The sequence below is a fragment of the Lontra canadensis genome, unplaced genomic scaffold, assembly GCF_010015895.1.
Source record: "Lontra canadensis isolate GAN:19392208 unplaced genomic scaffold, GSC_riverotter_1.0 scaffold173, whole genome shotgun sequence".
NCBI lineage: Eukaryota > Metazoa > Chordata > Mammalia > Carnivora > Mustelidae > Lontra > Lontra canadensis.
This window is the reverse complement of record NW_022631167.1, coordinates 2137012-2152456: the sequence shown is the minus strand read 5'-3', so window position 1 is coordinate 2152456 and position 15445 is coordinate 2137012. Positions and strand designations below refer to the sequence as shown.

The 15445-nt window shown below is 44.2% G+C and overlaps 1 protein-coding gene across 1 annotated transcript in view; it reads right to left on the bottom strand.

Moving 5' to 3' along the window:
* Nucleotides 1-304: 304 nt before the first annotated feature.
* LOC116860279 (neurexin-3-like) overlaps nucleotides 305-15445 on the bottom strand; it is a gene marked incomplete at its 3' end in the record, with an annotated part of 54267 nt that continues 39126 nt past the window's right edge. The window contains exons 3-4 of the mRNA XM_032846265.1: nucleotides 3004-3033; nucleotides 305-316 (exon numbers count right to left, since the gene is read on the bottom strand). Coding sequence (XP_032702156.1) covers nucleotides 305-316; nucleotides 3004-3033 — 42 coding nt within the window. The remainder of the gene's footprint in view (nucleotides 317-3003; nucleotides 3034-15445) is intronic.

Genomic DNA, 15445 nt, shown 5'->3' with positions numbered 1-15445 from the left:
TTCTGCATAACTACTTCCAGAGTCCCCCGTTTCTGCTAGAAATAGCACGTCATAATGGATAAGTCCCATCCTGGATTCAGAGGGAGGCAGGCCAACTCGGAATGAACCCCAACCACCGAACATGAAGTGCACTGAAGGGAAATGATAGCATTGGCTTTTTATTTATTTATTTGTTTAGTTGTTGTTAAAAGCACTCAGTTATAATCTGGACTGTATTCATCAGAATCGACAATTCCCCTTGGAGGCATGAATATTGCAGAAGGCAGATTGATAGTTATAATGAGAAAAATAAAATCATCTCTACCTTTACTTCTACCTACAGAAATGAAGTGGAAGGTCCAGTTAAGTAGAGGAAGCATGGTGTCCACCACGGAGGCGGTGAGAGAAAGAGAGAGAGAGAGAGAGAGCAGGGAGAGGAAAACATCAGCACACTGCAGACTCACAAATAAATATAACAGACACCACAAAAACTCACAACAGTAAAAGCAACAGCACTACAATATCTTGAGAAAGCAGCACAAGACAAATGCACAATGTGAAGCCTAAACAAGCCAAAATAGCTTTGCCAGATGCCCTCACCAGCTTCACGCTTAAGCTTTTCCCATTTATTTCTTCCCAGGCCCGTCCTTAGAAACATGGTCAAGTCTGCATGCAAGAGCACTGGGCAGCCACATGTATGTGAAACTGGACACACTTCACCAACGTAAACTTGGTTTGGGAAAGTCTCAACAAAGCCAAGTTCTCCGGTGGCATTTTCCCACCGTTAACATGAGTCACGGCGACGAAGAGTGTCACATACATGTACAAGTGGTGCACACATACAACACAGGTAAGTATTCCTGGACATACTTTTGGGCATCAGAAACCAATGCTGGAGATTCAGTGGGAACCAGAGAGAAATCTTTCTTTCATGGTGAGGGAAGAGGGGAAGAAAAGCAGTGGAGGTGGGAAGCAGAGTTGATTTCTTGGGCAGTCGTCACAGGGCAAGAACAGAGAAGGGAGTGGGATGGGGAAAACATGAGTGGAGGGGGATGAAGTCAAAGAACCTTCCCCAAAACAGATTAAACTGCAAGTTGCAACTTAAAAACTTAGAGACACTGACCACCCAGAAGAATTCTGCATCCTTTCTTGGAAATCTCTTTAACGAGTAATTCATGGTTATCTGCTATGTCTGTCATTCTTTCATTGCTTAAAGACTCTATTTCTAGAAAGTGCTGGACTTAGCCCAGAGCATGCATACATGAGTATGTGTGAATTCTCTGCTCAGGTACACATCATGCTGGGGGTCCAAGAGAAACTGAGGAGGGGGTGGGAGAGTGGGGGGGAGGTAGAAAATACAGATGCTCCACATTGTTGTTCAGACCAGTGTGGAGACTGAGCTATGTGGGAACTTGCTATCAAAGTCAGGCCAATCAGATTCCAGTAATTCAAAGAGCCTGGGGCATCCTGGTTTGCAGAGAAGTTCTTAACTTTCCCAAACTCCCAGACAACAGGCTGACATCAAGTGCATCCTCTCTACTCATATGTACTTCATAGTTAGCTGCTGTCAGCAGAAAACTTCCCTCATCCTCAGACAAGGATAATGAGGCTTTATCCCACTCTCTTCCAGAGCTCCATCTAACACTGCCAAACGCACCTGACCTCCTGTCTCCAGCTCTGTTCTTTGAAAATTCACTCTATCCCAGACCATATCTTCATTGAAAGTCGAGTCCACATCGCAGATCTTGGCTAAGCTCCGGAGGATTCAATTCTACTGGGAAGGTGTGCTTCCTCATTACGCTGTCTTGTCAAGTCAGGATGCCCTCAACTGCCCACCACCACAGCTCCCTGGACATCATAAACAAACTTCTCTCAGCCCTGGGTGGTTTGTTGATCTGAGCATACTCCCCTTTACGGCAACACCAACTGATGGGTCCAGTGTAATTGAACAGGGAAGGAGAGTAACCCTTCAGGATTGCCCCACCCTCCTCAAAATAGCAAGAAAAACCAGACAACATAGATGAACTCCACCTTGCCCTTTTCTTTGGTCCTCCAAAAGAGGCACCATAGTCCCATGTGTTTTTTGCAAAGAAACAGGTAAGAGAAATTGAAGTACAGTCTTTGGGTGTCAGGGCAAGGCAGGTAGACCAATCTGGCAATCATCCCAAGGCTCAGAAGAAACACAATAGTAGCAATTGAACAGTGAAGGAAAAGACAATTTTAAGTAGGCTCAGTTCTCAAATCCTGATTTAGGCTGATGATGTGGAAAATTTTTATTTAGGAGAAAAAGGCTTCATTCACAGCCCACCCTGTGCTTAGCTGAGCTGAATTTCCTGCACAGCTCATTCCCTGCATATTTGAATATTTTAGGTTGCAGATGCTGAATTTACAGATCTTTATATGCAGTTTTCTTCAGGGTGTATAATGAGTTAGAATCCTGCCATGAAGACATTAGCATGTTCTTTGGGTGGTTTTTGCTTTTATATAAAACTGAAAACAGTCAAACCCCCAAGGGTTTCCTTTGACCATGTGGGGCTGAAAGTCATTACAATGGGCAATGGGATGGAGGGGAAGACAAAAAGCAAACCTTTACTCAGAGTGAAAATCAGGGAGAAGCCCAGCTCCTCTCCTCCAACCACAGGGCCCCCAGCATGGGGCCCGGGGAGGAGCAGGAGGAAGTTAACCGCTCTGTTGCTTGGAAATTAGCTCCATTCACCCCCATTATCGACGCCGTCATGCCTTGTTTCATGCTTCTCTCTTGGAGGCAGCCCGGCAGGGCCAGCGCCCGGGATGACAAATGGTGGTGCAGAATGGACAAGCCAAGGGGATGATGGGGACAGGAAACCAAGATGCATCGGGAATGGTAACCCCCACCCCAGGGTGGCCTGCTGCCAGCCTGGCCCACAGCAGGAGGGACAGGCAGCAAACGGCCTGCCAGCGACAATGAGACTCTGAGCGGCCAGCCAGAGGCGCGAAGGCAAGCAATTCGGGGCAGCTGCAATGTTGTGAGCACCAAGCACCTACCTTGTTCGCTCATCATGAGATGGGAGAGGCCTTGAGGAGGGAAAAGAGGACGGAAGGGGTGAGGAGGGGAAGGGAAAGGAAAAAAGAAAGAAGACAAAGTTAAAATTCTTAACACAATGCAGTCATCTCTTAGTTGTCAAGTGGAAGGAGTAGCAGGCCTTCACACACACTCAGGAGCACACACGGAGGCTGAGAAGCCGGGCAACACAGTGGCGGCCCTCCATTGGAGGACAGCCTTTTGTTGGCTGGACTGCTCAGGGTCTCCTCATGAGAGCCTTCCTCTCACCACACTGCTCCATGCGATGCTTAGGTTTGAAATAAATCTATTAAAGATTAGGTCCCTTGGGAAGGAGACTCAAGAGGTGAGGCCAAGCACATCTCCTTCTTTCTTTTAAATGGCTTTTTGCAGTAATACATGGTCACTGTAGCAACACTGGAAATTTCAGAAAAGAAAAAAGAAAAATCTTTTGTAATCCCACCATCCAGAGGTTCCTGCCCAATTTTATTTTTTAGGTACTATATTCTCTTCTCCAAAAATGGAATCATGCTGGACATATTAAATGAGTTCGTGCTTGAAAGGGCTTCTCAGACAACCTGAAACTACCTCCCCCTCTCACCTTTTCTTAGCCCAGGGACAACCACACCCCTGCCCTCCATGGCCTCCCCCGCCCCCTCCCCTACCACCTAGTCTCAGAAGGTCTCCCGCCCTTGATCAGGGAGACCGAGCCCAGCACTGAATGGGTTAAAGAAGGTACACAAAGTCCCAGTGAACAAACATCACAACCTCTGGCTATGTTCTTAAGGAAGTCAAACAAGGCTATTAAGAGCTCATTATTTCAGGGGAAATAAGCTCTGATAAATCTATTAAAAGAAAAGATTTCCAACCAGTATCCAGAAGCACCAGTTTGCTCTCCCATTGCTTTTATTATTTTGACAAACTCCAGGTCACCCCAGAGAACCTTTACCCAGAGTGAAATTCAGGGATATACAGGATTAATAAAGGAGAAAAAAAAAATCTCTGAAGTATAGAAATCCCCAAATGTTTTTGGAGATTACAAGAGATTTAGAAAAGTAATCAGAGGAAAATATGGGTCAAGCAACTGACTTTTTAAAAGATCAATGATATATTAAATACATAGATAAACATGCCGTAAATGTCGTGGAATCTAGTTTTTAAACAAATTTCATTAAACTATAATCATATTTTAAATGCACATTTCTGGCATTCATTTCTCAAGGCCCTGGATTAACACTCACAGAGGAATGGAATCATGCCAAAGTAAGTCGTTCTCATGATTTGTTTAGTTTAAAAAATTTTTTTGGCCCTTTTTGTGAAAAGATGATAAGGAGAGAGAACAAAGGGCCCTACCTTTGGCTAAGAGAAACCTCAGCAGTGTCACTATTCCTCAAATGCCTGGTATTTCTGGACCAAGCCAGAGCCCTCAGCATCATCAAGAGCACTAAAGGGGAGAGAGAGGCTGAGGCAGCCAGGTAGGGTGTATGGAAAGATGGCTAATTCACAGGAGGGTTGTAAGAATTGAGAAATGAAAATAAGAAGATCCAAGGAGATACCTAAGAGTAAAAGAAGGGGGTAAAAATGAAAAGAAAATAATACTGTATTATGTATTTGCAAGTTGCTAAGAAAGTACAGTTTAAATGTTCTCACCACAAAAAACAAACAAACAAACAAAAAACAGGGATTCTCTGACAGGATGGAGAGGTAAACACTAAGGTGGTAATCGTTCTGCAGAATTTAAATGTATGAAATCAACATCTTGTACACCTTAAACCTACGCAGTGTTATACATCAATTCTATCTACATACAGCTGGGGGGTGTAGTTTACTTTTTTTTTTTTTTCAAATTCAAAAATGAAAGGACAAACATTTCATACTCACAATGAAAGATGTTTAACAGCTCAGAGAAGGAGAAGCGGTATAGCCTTTTCCCTTTTTGACTCAAATAGAGATTTCAAAAAACATACTGAATGAAGAGTAAACAGGACAATTGGCCTAAGGGGCATGAGAAGCCCTGGAGAAGAGGAGCCCCGTCTAGGGGCCGCATGTGTTTCTTTAATGTCACGTTTCCCAAAGCGTGTTGCACTGACCACCTACATCAACAACCTAGGGATGCTTCCTAACAGTGAAGATCCTGGGCCCCAACTGAGGAATCTAATACCTTAGAATCTTGGGGAAGAGTTTGGGGAAGGATCTGAATTTTAAGCAAGTTGCCCACGTGATTCCCATGCTCACCATGAGTTGCATATAAATCAAATTTTGGTAAATTAAATTGTATGATAAATGCACTAAGAGGAATTGGTTAATGGAGCCCTTTAGTGGATCCTTTTGTAAAAGAAGGAATACTTTTAAAATGCAAATAACCCACCGCCTGTGTTTTTTAAATTCAAATATGTACTTATTAGGCTTTATTAAGCTACATATGTAGCTGCAGGATTGCAACTCCAATGTTCCTATTCTTCAACTTATGAGAATCTTAAATAGAAATATTAGGCCAATGCATCTGGGATCCTGATGTTAAAACTGGTTTTGCAGGCAATGAAGGAAAATGGACAAGAAACAGGAAGGTGAGAGGGAGAAACGATGCAACCATAATAATGGGTTAAGTTTTACTTTTGGAGAAGGAAATTTTATTCCCCTTTGAAGCACTTTTACATCAGTGCCAGCTCTTGTCCAAATCTATCCTCAAAGCTTACAGAATTAAGAACTGGAAGTCAGGAATTCCAGAGTATCTAGGTCTATTCTGAAATTATTTCTGTCCCCTTCTATCCCCAGACACTCCTCCCTGAAAATCACAGGTGCTCCCTCCAAATGAGTGGAAGAACCAACAATCCACCAACCACGTGATTCAAGCACCTGCCATATGCAAAGACTGGATGAGGTAGTGGGGATACAGAAAGTATGATAGACGGTCACTAACCTCTAGGAATTCAGAGTCTAAGTGGGAAGATGTTATGTGTTTATATTTACATAAACATGCATACGGTATATATTACTGGCACCTAAGAGTGAAGTATAGGGGTTAAGATCAAGGTCTTCAGAGCCAGATTTGAACCCTACTGCTATGACTGCAGTAAAGTTGCTCAACATCTCTGCACCTTGATTTCCCTATCTGCAAAATCTGGATAACAACAATGCCAAATTCATAGGTTGCTCTGGGGATTAAATAAGTGAATATACATACAACTGGGCTTGAACATGGTAAGGGCTTTACAAGGATTATTATTTTTATTTTTATTATGCCATAAAAACACACTGACGTGTGGGCCAGCAGCGGGCACAATGCCTGATACACAGTTGGTGCTCAGTACCTGTTTGGTGACTGAATGAGGAATGAATGAATGAATGAATGAATGGGTCATTCCTACTTGTCAAATGATGAATTCAGGCAATAAAGACCACAGGACTATAAGGAGGGCCCTGGATGTACAGGAAAGGTTTTAGGAGGAAAGTGAGATTTGAAACACATACTGGAAGATGGTTTAGGATTTAGAGAGATGGAGGACACTCCAGGTAACACCCCCAGCTCCCAGGACCACAGAGTGAATTTGTAGGGACTTCCCTATTCAGTGCTCCCGGAGCACCTAGGACACTGCCAGGCACATGGTTGGCGTGTAATACATGCTATTCAAATAATAACAGACACATATAAACAGTTCATATAAGGAAGAAATGAAAGGTGATCTTAAGGATGAGAATAAGAACCACTGGAGGAAGGCCTTGAATTTCAAGGCTAAGGAAAATGGACTTGATCTTACAGCTGATGGGACACAGTGAGGGCTCATGGGCAGGGGAACGACCCAGGGAAAATGATGTTGAGGAAGATTGCTTTGGCAATGGTGCGGACAGGATAGATGAGAGGGAAAAGAGACAGTGGCAGAAAGATCAGTCACAGGCAGAGGGTCTAGATTAGAATCATGGTAGTGGGGAGGAAAAGGAAAAAGAGGATCCAACAGGCTTTGGGTGACCGACGAGATGCTTCGGGGGAGGCGTGGATGGGAGGCTGAGCGAACATTGTCAGAAGCAGGAAGGTGGGGTGGGGTGGGAGATGAATGGGGGGTGGGGTGCGGTGGGAGATGAACGGGGGGTGGGGTGCGGTGGGAGATGAACGGGGGGTGAGGGCCATGATGAGTTCGGTTTTAGGCACGATGAGTTGAGGAAACAGAAGAATCACTCAAGCAAAAATGTCTACGATGTATCTTAAAATATAGGACTAATGTCTGTGAGAAAGTCAGGACAAGTATGAGGGTGTATCACAGCCACTTCCTGGAAGAAGGTAAGTCCATGAACCCTCCAAGAAAAAGGGGCTCGTGGACTGAGTCTTAACTGGGAGAGATGGGACAAGTATTAAGGTATTTTGGAGGTTCTTTTTTTCCCATCATATTCAACATTAAAATAAAATTTTATATTCAAAAAAGAAAAAGGAACTATGTGGCTTTCAAATATAGATACAGAAAATAATGCTCAAAAAATCTTAACTGAGAAGGATATAATTAGTAAGGGAAAAAAAGGAATCTATGCTGGGTGTGTGTTATCTGTGTGGCTGATGAGGAAGGGGGAAAAAGGAAGATTGGCCTTCCCATCAACCACAGAAACAGAGGGTCAGCTGCAGCCCTCTGGACTACATAGCCGGCCCTGGGACTAGCATCTGGCTGGGTCTGGAGTTTGGCATTTATTCTGGGTGTGATGCTCCAGAGAAGAATGGCCTGGAGCAGGGACTCAGGGAAGCAAAAGGGACAACATCTTTCACAACAGTCTCACCATGGGCTCTGGATTTGAATAAATCCTCAATTAAGACTCAAGCCAGCTCCATAAAAGTTCACCTACTGGAGGAGGGTAGGGAACAGGAGGTAGACTCAGAAGAGCCTTTGACAGGTGGGATATTGAGAATTGCCAACACTGAATTCCTGTGGAACTATAATGCCTTAAAAAAAAATTACCAAAAATTTGAAAGCAATGGACGTGTCCATCTAGATGTCACGCCCTGACAGAATGCTGCCCTAGCTAGATCCAGGGACCATTCTGGATCCCAACAAGATGTTTGCTATGTATACCCATCCCCTCACTCTTTCTAGTGCTTTATTCCACCCTTCTTGTGCCTACCTATGTCTGGGCACAGGTTCTCAGGGCAGATGTAAGAACAAGAGAAAAAGATTGCCAGTAGGTAAGATATACAAAATTGAAACTGCCTTAGAACAGACTGCAAATCATATGTAAATTATATGCAAAATATACGTATGGCCCTCTAAACTCTGCTACGTCCTTTTGGGAAAATCCCCATGGAGATAGCAGCTTTTGCAGCTTGGGAGAATGGAAACGGCTATGAAAGCAAAGTCATTTGTAAGCAGCTGTGGCCATCATGAAGCCTGTCATGAGAATGACTGATACAGAGAATAGAAACCATTTACTGAAACAGGCAAGAGGAAGACGCAGTGTTCAGGAACCAGGCCAGAAGTTGAAGGCCTTCATAATTTAAGCTAATACGGTTTCCCCCTCAAACCTATAATATCCCACCCACCTCAGATGGTTTTCAATCCATCCTACTTTCCTTCATTTTGCCTGAGTAAGTAGGGAAAGTATTTCAAGGGAAGAAGGAAGTCACTCATGGGGTTAAAAAAAAAAAAAAAAAAGATTCAGGAAAAAAAAAAAAAAAGGCAAGTTATCTCTGCCAAGACTTTTCTTTCATTCACTTTCAGGGTAACTTTTATCCCCGTTTAAAATCCACATATATCATCTCTTTTTCCATACTGAAGTAGAGAAATTAAATGTCACTAATTGCTACAAGTGCCAAGTGCTAACGTTGAATTCTTATGAAGCCACAAGGACTTTTTAAAAGAGTAATTACATAAAATCAGAAGGTAATAGAAACATTCGATATTTCCAGAGGAACTAAGGAGATCGTGAATGTGGTAGGGGGTGGGACCCAACGAAGAGAAGCCACAAGTGACTGTGGCTATAAGCTGACTGGGAATTTGGAAAAGAAAGAGAAAGAAGAAATTCACATGTTAACATTTTAAGCACTTAAAAGAGGAAATTTGATGATCTTGGGAAAAAGAATAATGACAGCCCCTAATAGCTGCTGATGGTTCATATAGACAAGGCACAGCTATATGTCACCTCATTAAATATAACTCTATAAGAAAGGCATTGCTATGATTTTGATTTTACAGATAAGGAAACCAAGGCCTAGAACCAAAGTCACACTAATTAGTGCGGGGTGAAGTGAGGATTCTAAGCCAGCAGAGGGACTCTCCAGACGGTGATGATAACCATAACACTAGTTACCCAGCCTCCTTCAGTGCTGGTGGAGAAAGGAGGATACATGTCTTAGAGAATTCAGCAGCAGAAAATATGCCTGGATACTAACTCAACTTCATTTATGACTCTGGTCCAGCATGATATAAGGAACACTGCGGGGAGTCCTTTTAAAAGGCCACTATCTCCCTCTCCCTAAGCTCCACCCCAAGATTCTACTAAAACATGAAGCTTTTCCTTTGGAGGCATTTCTTAGGGTTATTAAGCCATCTCCCCTCATTAAAATGCAAACCTGGACAGGAGACACACTTGGGGTCTCCAGCCATTGACCCCACTCCACATGTGATGTCATCAGAAAGCCAAACTAAAAATCTTCCTTCAAAGACAAGGGCAGCACGGGGACTTGTATGTACAGGAAGGACAGTGACATGAAGTCACAGGTTGAGGAAGCCTGCCACTGTGTATAGGAGAAAGGACTCAGGAGACAGGGCAGGACAGGGGAGAGGAACATTTAAAGCAAGAGTAGATCTGAAAGAAACCTCCATCTACTTCCATAACTGTGCCTAAGACCAGCCCTTCCCTGGGCAATTCCCTGACCTTCGTCATGGACTTCGATGTCCTTGTTCTATCAGGGCTTCACTAGTAGCTTGTATCAGAACTTAGGCCTGCTCAACATTCTGATGAGTCACCTGGCTAAAAACATTAATTGGCATGTGTCTGGATGTTGTGATGAACTAAAGCTGAAAGGAATAGCTAATTTGTTAGATAATAAAATCAGGGTCCAAAAGGATATGAGCAGGCAAAAGTGAGATTGAATCTTAAGGGACAAATGTAAATTCTGACACTTAAGCACAATCCCCCACTTCTCCTCAAAATAAAAAGAAGACAATAGTGCTACCTCTTCTCAACATGGAATGTACCAAACCTAGGGTTTTGGTTCAGAGAATGGTGCCATACACTAGGAAGGACATTGACAAGGCAAAATGTGTCCAAAGGAGAAGAAAATCGGGGAGTCCAGAAGCATGTCACATGCAGAATGGCTGCAGGAACTGCCACACACAGCCTGAACTAGAACAAGCTAGAAAAAGACACAACAGCTTCCTTCAAGTATTTTTAAAGTTGAACATGAAAGATATGGGGGCAAGCATATTTGGCCAGAACACAGAGTCAAGTAATAGGGGAAGCCTCATGTGCCAGAAATGCGGTAGAACAGAGTCAGAGTAGGGTTTTTGGAGATAAACTACCAAGAATCCATTCCAACTCAAAGACACTATGCCTTTATGAACTAAGATGATCTTCAACGAGGCCAAGAAACTATTGGGTTGACTCATACCAAACTGATAATTGACTACTTTTGGCCTATAAAAATAACTATTTTAGGGGCGCCTGGGTGGCTCAGTGGGTTAAAGCTTCTGCCTTCAGCTCGGGTCATGATCTCAGGGTCCTGGGATTGAGCCCCGCATCGGGCTCTCTGCTCAGCGGGGAGCCTGCTTCCCTCTCTCTCTCTCTCTCTCTCTCTGCCTGTCTCTCTGCCTACTTGTGATCTCTGTCTGTCAGATAAATAAATAAAATCTTAAATAAATAAATAAATAAATAACTATTTTAAATGGTTCAAACTAATACTCTCAGATCACCACCCAGAATCAAAAAGGGAGAGACTAAACAAAGCTTCTGTCAATCACCTAACAGCGATCTGAGCACTTGGGACAATCACCTGTTTACCTATATGTTTCTGGCTTTTCCATGAGCCTTGAACAGCACTGGGGATGAACTGAATAGTCAGACTGATGACAAAGAGAGCCTGGGCTTAACTCTTCAAGGCAGGAGCCACCCAGGTCCCAGCTTCTGGATTTGCCCTTCCATGATGCCACTGTGTGCCTTTCTCACCACTAAGCCCTTTGTAGGATATAACTATGCTAGTGCACTCACTGTTTGCCTCTAGACCAACTTTGTTCCTACAGCTTGGTGGCTGGACTGAATAGAAAGTATTTCTTCCAGTGTCACCCATGAATCACCAATAGCCCCTGCAGGGTATAGCCATCGGGTTGAGGAAAATATGCAGCACCTTCCCAACCTATTCCATCTCTTGGGGGCTGGGGAGGTGGGTTGGGGTTTCCTCGTGCATGAATACAATACAAAGAAGAGAAATGGAAGCAGTCATGCTTATCACCCTAAGGGTTAAAAGATCAGTGACTGTGGCTTTTAGAAAAGACTCTTCCCAAAGGAGATGTTCTTACACTCCAACTGTCATGAACTTCTCTAAAACTGCTCTTTATTCATAAATGACATGAAGCTAGAAGGGCAGCCGATGTGCTAGATGAAAGAAACTTACCCTAACAGATCATGGCGTGTTGGATTTTAAAAATCCAGGGCTGATTTGAACAAAATCAAAGAATGATCCAACGAAGTCAAATAAACCATCACACAGTGTAGGAAAGGGAGAGAAATGGTTTAGGAGCAGTGCACAAAAAATAGTCAAGGGGCACCTCAGTGGCTCAGTCATCAAGCATCTGCCTTGGGCTCAGGTCATGATCCCAGGGTCCTGGGATCGAGCCCCACATCAGGCTCCCTGCTCAGCAGAGTATCTGCTTCTCACTCTACCTCTCCCTCTACCCCTCCCCTCAAATCATTCCCCTTCATAAAAATAAAAATCTTAAAAAAAAATAGTCAAGATCTTCAATGACTTTAGTTCAACATCATGCTATAGTCATTAAAATAATAAGGAAAGGTATTTGGTGCCACCATTAATAGATGTAGGAAGTCTAGAAAAGGGGAGCAGTGGGATCACTCTATAATGAACTGGCTGGGATATGTCCATAATACTGTTTGTGGTATGGGCATGCTTCTTTGGAATGGATGCAAAAAAAAAAAATAATTTTTCAGAAAACAATGACCTGGATGAAAGAACTTAAAACCCTTGTATGAGAATGGCCAAGGAAACTGGAGATGTTTTAGCCTTTAGGGGAAAAAAAAAAAAATCCTTAAAGACCAAAAGCCCTGTCTTCAAACACTGGGAGTGTAATTAGATCAATTCCGTGTGTCTCCAAGGGCTGGAAGCAATACAGGTGGTAAAAGCTAGAGTGAGTCAGAATAAGGAAGGCTTTGGAACATTCAGTGCTCTTTAGAACAGGATGGAACGGCAAAAGGAGCAATGAGCTTCTCGTCACTGTAGGGGTTCAAGCCAAGTCTGAATGAAACCTTATAGAAAGAGATTCAAACATCAGGTGCACAGAGAGCCTTGAAAACATTTTGGATCCTTTTCCATCCCTGAAATGCTGTTTCTAACAATAAAGTTTTATGAGGACATACAATGTGGTAGGTAGTGGGGACGCAGGCATGGATACATCTCTGTTCTCAAAAAGTCAGACACCCCAGGTCCTTCAAAAGCCCACAGTGGTCAGCAAAGAGGCTTGTGAGGGACAATACACAACTGACTGCAATGTATTAGGATGATGGCTCTACAAGCCCCATCACCTAAGATGCCACTGGAGCTCGAATTAGCGGGGTCATTCATTCCATCCTTCCTTCCACCTGCCCCCCTAACTTCCTGTCTTCCTTTAATGTTTAAAAGGTAGACAAGAGTGGTTAATGCTGGAGCGTTAAGTTCCTTTACCTTCCAGATCACCTTCATTGAAACAGTGGTTCTCAAACTTTGGTCATACCAGAACTCCCTGGAGGAAATGTCTTACTTTAAAGAGCCTGGATCTCCGTTATTAGTTCTCCAAGTGATTCTGATGCTGACCAAAGTTTACAAACCGCTGCTCTCAATCCTCCAAAACCTGAATTCAGATCCCAGTTCTACCTCTTACTAGCCATGGGATTCTGAGCCAGTTAGCTCTTCCGTGCCTCCTTCCAGGAAACTGTCTTCTCAGGATCACTGTGACAATCATGTGTAACCACGTATGAGCAGCACTTAGCACTTCTCAGGGAACACAGAAAGGGCTTGAAAGGAGGTAGTCACTGCTCTTATTATTCAGAAGACTGGTACACCCCGCCTCCCACGTCTCGCCAATGAGTTTTCCAACAAAGTGGCGGCATTAGCAGACCACCTTCCCTGTGCAGCCCCCGAGGCTTCCCTCCATGGTCATAGTCATCTAAGTTGCCCCACAAGGGACCCACTGTCCCCAACTCTCAGCTGTATTCCATCTCCCAACTCCTTCCGAGACCCAGCCCCACAAACTGACAAGCTCAGCCCAGGTCCTTCCCAGACCTTGCTAGGTAGGTCTACAGAGGGGGAGGGTCTCCGAGGCTGTCATAACCGAGCTGTATGATTTAACCGAGTTACATGGAAGTTCTCTGGCATCAGTTTCCCACCTGTACAAGGAGGGAATTGGTCTAGAAGAGTTTCTCTGCGGTCTCACAGGTGGTATTTTGGGGATACAAATGTTTGAATGAGACTCTTCCGTACACTACAATGTATTCAGCAAGCATTGCTTCTCCTTAAAGCCACCGATGCCCATGCATCATCGAACAATAAATGTACACTGCACACGTTTGGCAGGACCAGGGGCGGGAACAGTACTATCCCACTGAGACTACATGATATTTCTAATGAATCTTTCCTGGTCTAAGTCTGACTTTGCAGTCCAGAACTGAGAAACAAACCAGGACCCTAACCAGCATCCCAGCGGGTCTACCTTGCCAAGACAGTAAAGATCATGATTTTAAAATATTCTAGAAAAAGGCACTAAGGCCCAGTGGTCTGCTTCCTTAACTTAGCTACAGCTGGAGGCAGGCTGGGAAGCAGCTCCCTACTCACACTTATTCATCAAGAAGAGCTACAGCAGCCAAGGGGGCCTAACTAGGCCCCTATGGGCAACCGGCTGGAAGCTGATCACTGTCAGCCCAGCCAAGGGCCCCCTTCCAATCCAATTACACACAGCCCTGGTGGATTCCCCACTGCCTGCATCCTCCACTGACCTGAGCCCAAGATGGGCACTGAATAAAATTTGATTACCTCCCGTCTCAGGGTGAACCCCTATACAAAAAGCAGACTTTTTTCCAGAGAAGTGAGGAGTAAAACTAGAGCTGAGTCCCAAGCACTATTTATTCACTGACCCAGTATTTATTATTCCATTCCCACCACATACTGGCATTGATCTGGACCCAGAGCACAGAAAGAGTGAACAGGAGTGTACCTCTGTGGAGTGTATTTCCTGCTGGAACTCACCATGAGTCATCTCGCGGGCCAGACACACCAGGGTTTGCATCCTGCTCTGCCACTTCTTACTGGATAAAACTGGTGAGTGGACATCCCTGAGCCTCAATTTGCTTGTGTGTGGAATGGGTCTAATAACAAAATCTACCTCCTGAGGCTGTCAAAAGAATTAAATGATGCATGCCAAAATAGTATTTAACTCCTGGCTCAAAATACAAGCTCAGTGAATGCCATGTGTTTTCCCTAATAAATAAAGGAGAAAAGCAAATGGGGCTATTGCCCAAAAGAAGAGGAAGGAAAAGACAAAATATGTTATGGTTAGCACTGGAGTTAGGAGCCTTACGTCTTCCGTAAAAGAGAAGGCACTTTCCTGATTGCTATTGCCTGAGCATCTCAGTTGGAGGCCTAATCATGGATCCTCAGAATGAAAGAAGCCTGAGAGGCCATCTGATTCAAGCCCTTCACATCAAAGAAAAGACCCTTAAGGCCCAGAGAGGTTTCATGACTTACCCAAGGCCACATAACCCCCAGGGAAAGTAGCAGAACCAGAAGGAAACAGAATGACAGGACAGAAATCCCAGCCAAGCGTTTCAATCCTGGTACCTACCATACATGGTTCTGACCCTGGGCAAAGGTAATGTCTTGGAGCCCTAGGTTCCTCATCCATGACACGTGCCTGGCACACAGTGGGACCTCTGTGAATATCGGTCCCCTTGCCTCCCTCCACTCTTTGGGATTCCTCGGCCTCATTTCAGAGCAGTGGTGGCCAGGATCTAAGTCTGAGGGATCTCATCACTGAGGACATAAAGATCAGGACGGATGGGAGAGAATGTGTCACAAGGGAAGCATAGCAGATGTCTTTTTTTTTAAGATTTTATTTATTTATTTGACAGAGATCACAAGCAGGCAGAGAAGCAGGCAGAGAGAGAGGGGGAAGCAGACTCCTCGCTGAGCAGAGAGCCTAATGCAGGGCTCGATCCCAGGACCCTGGGATCACGACCTGAGCTGAAGGC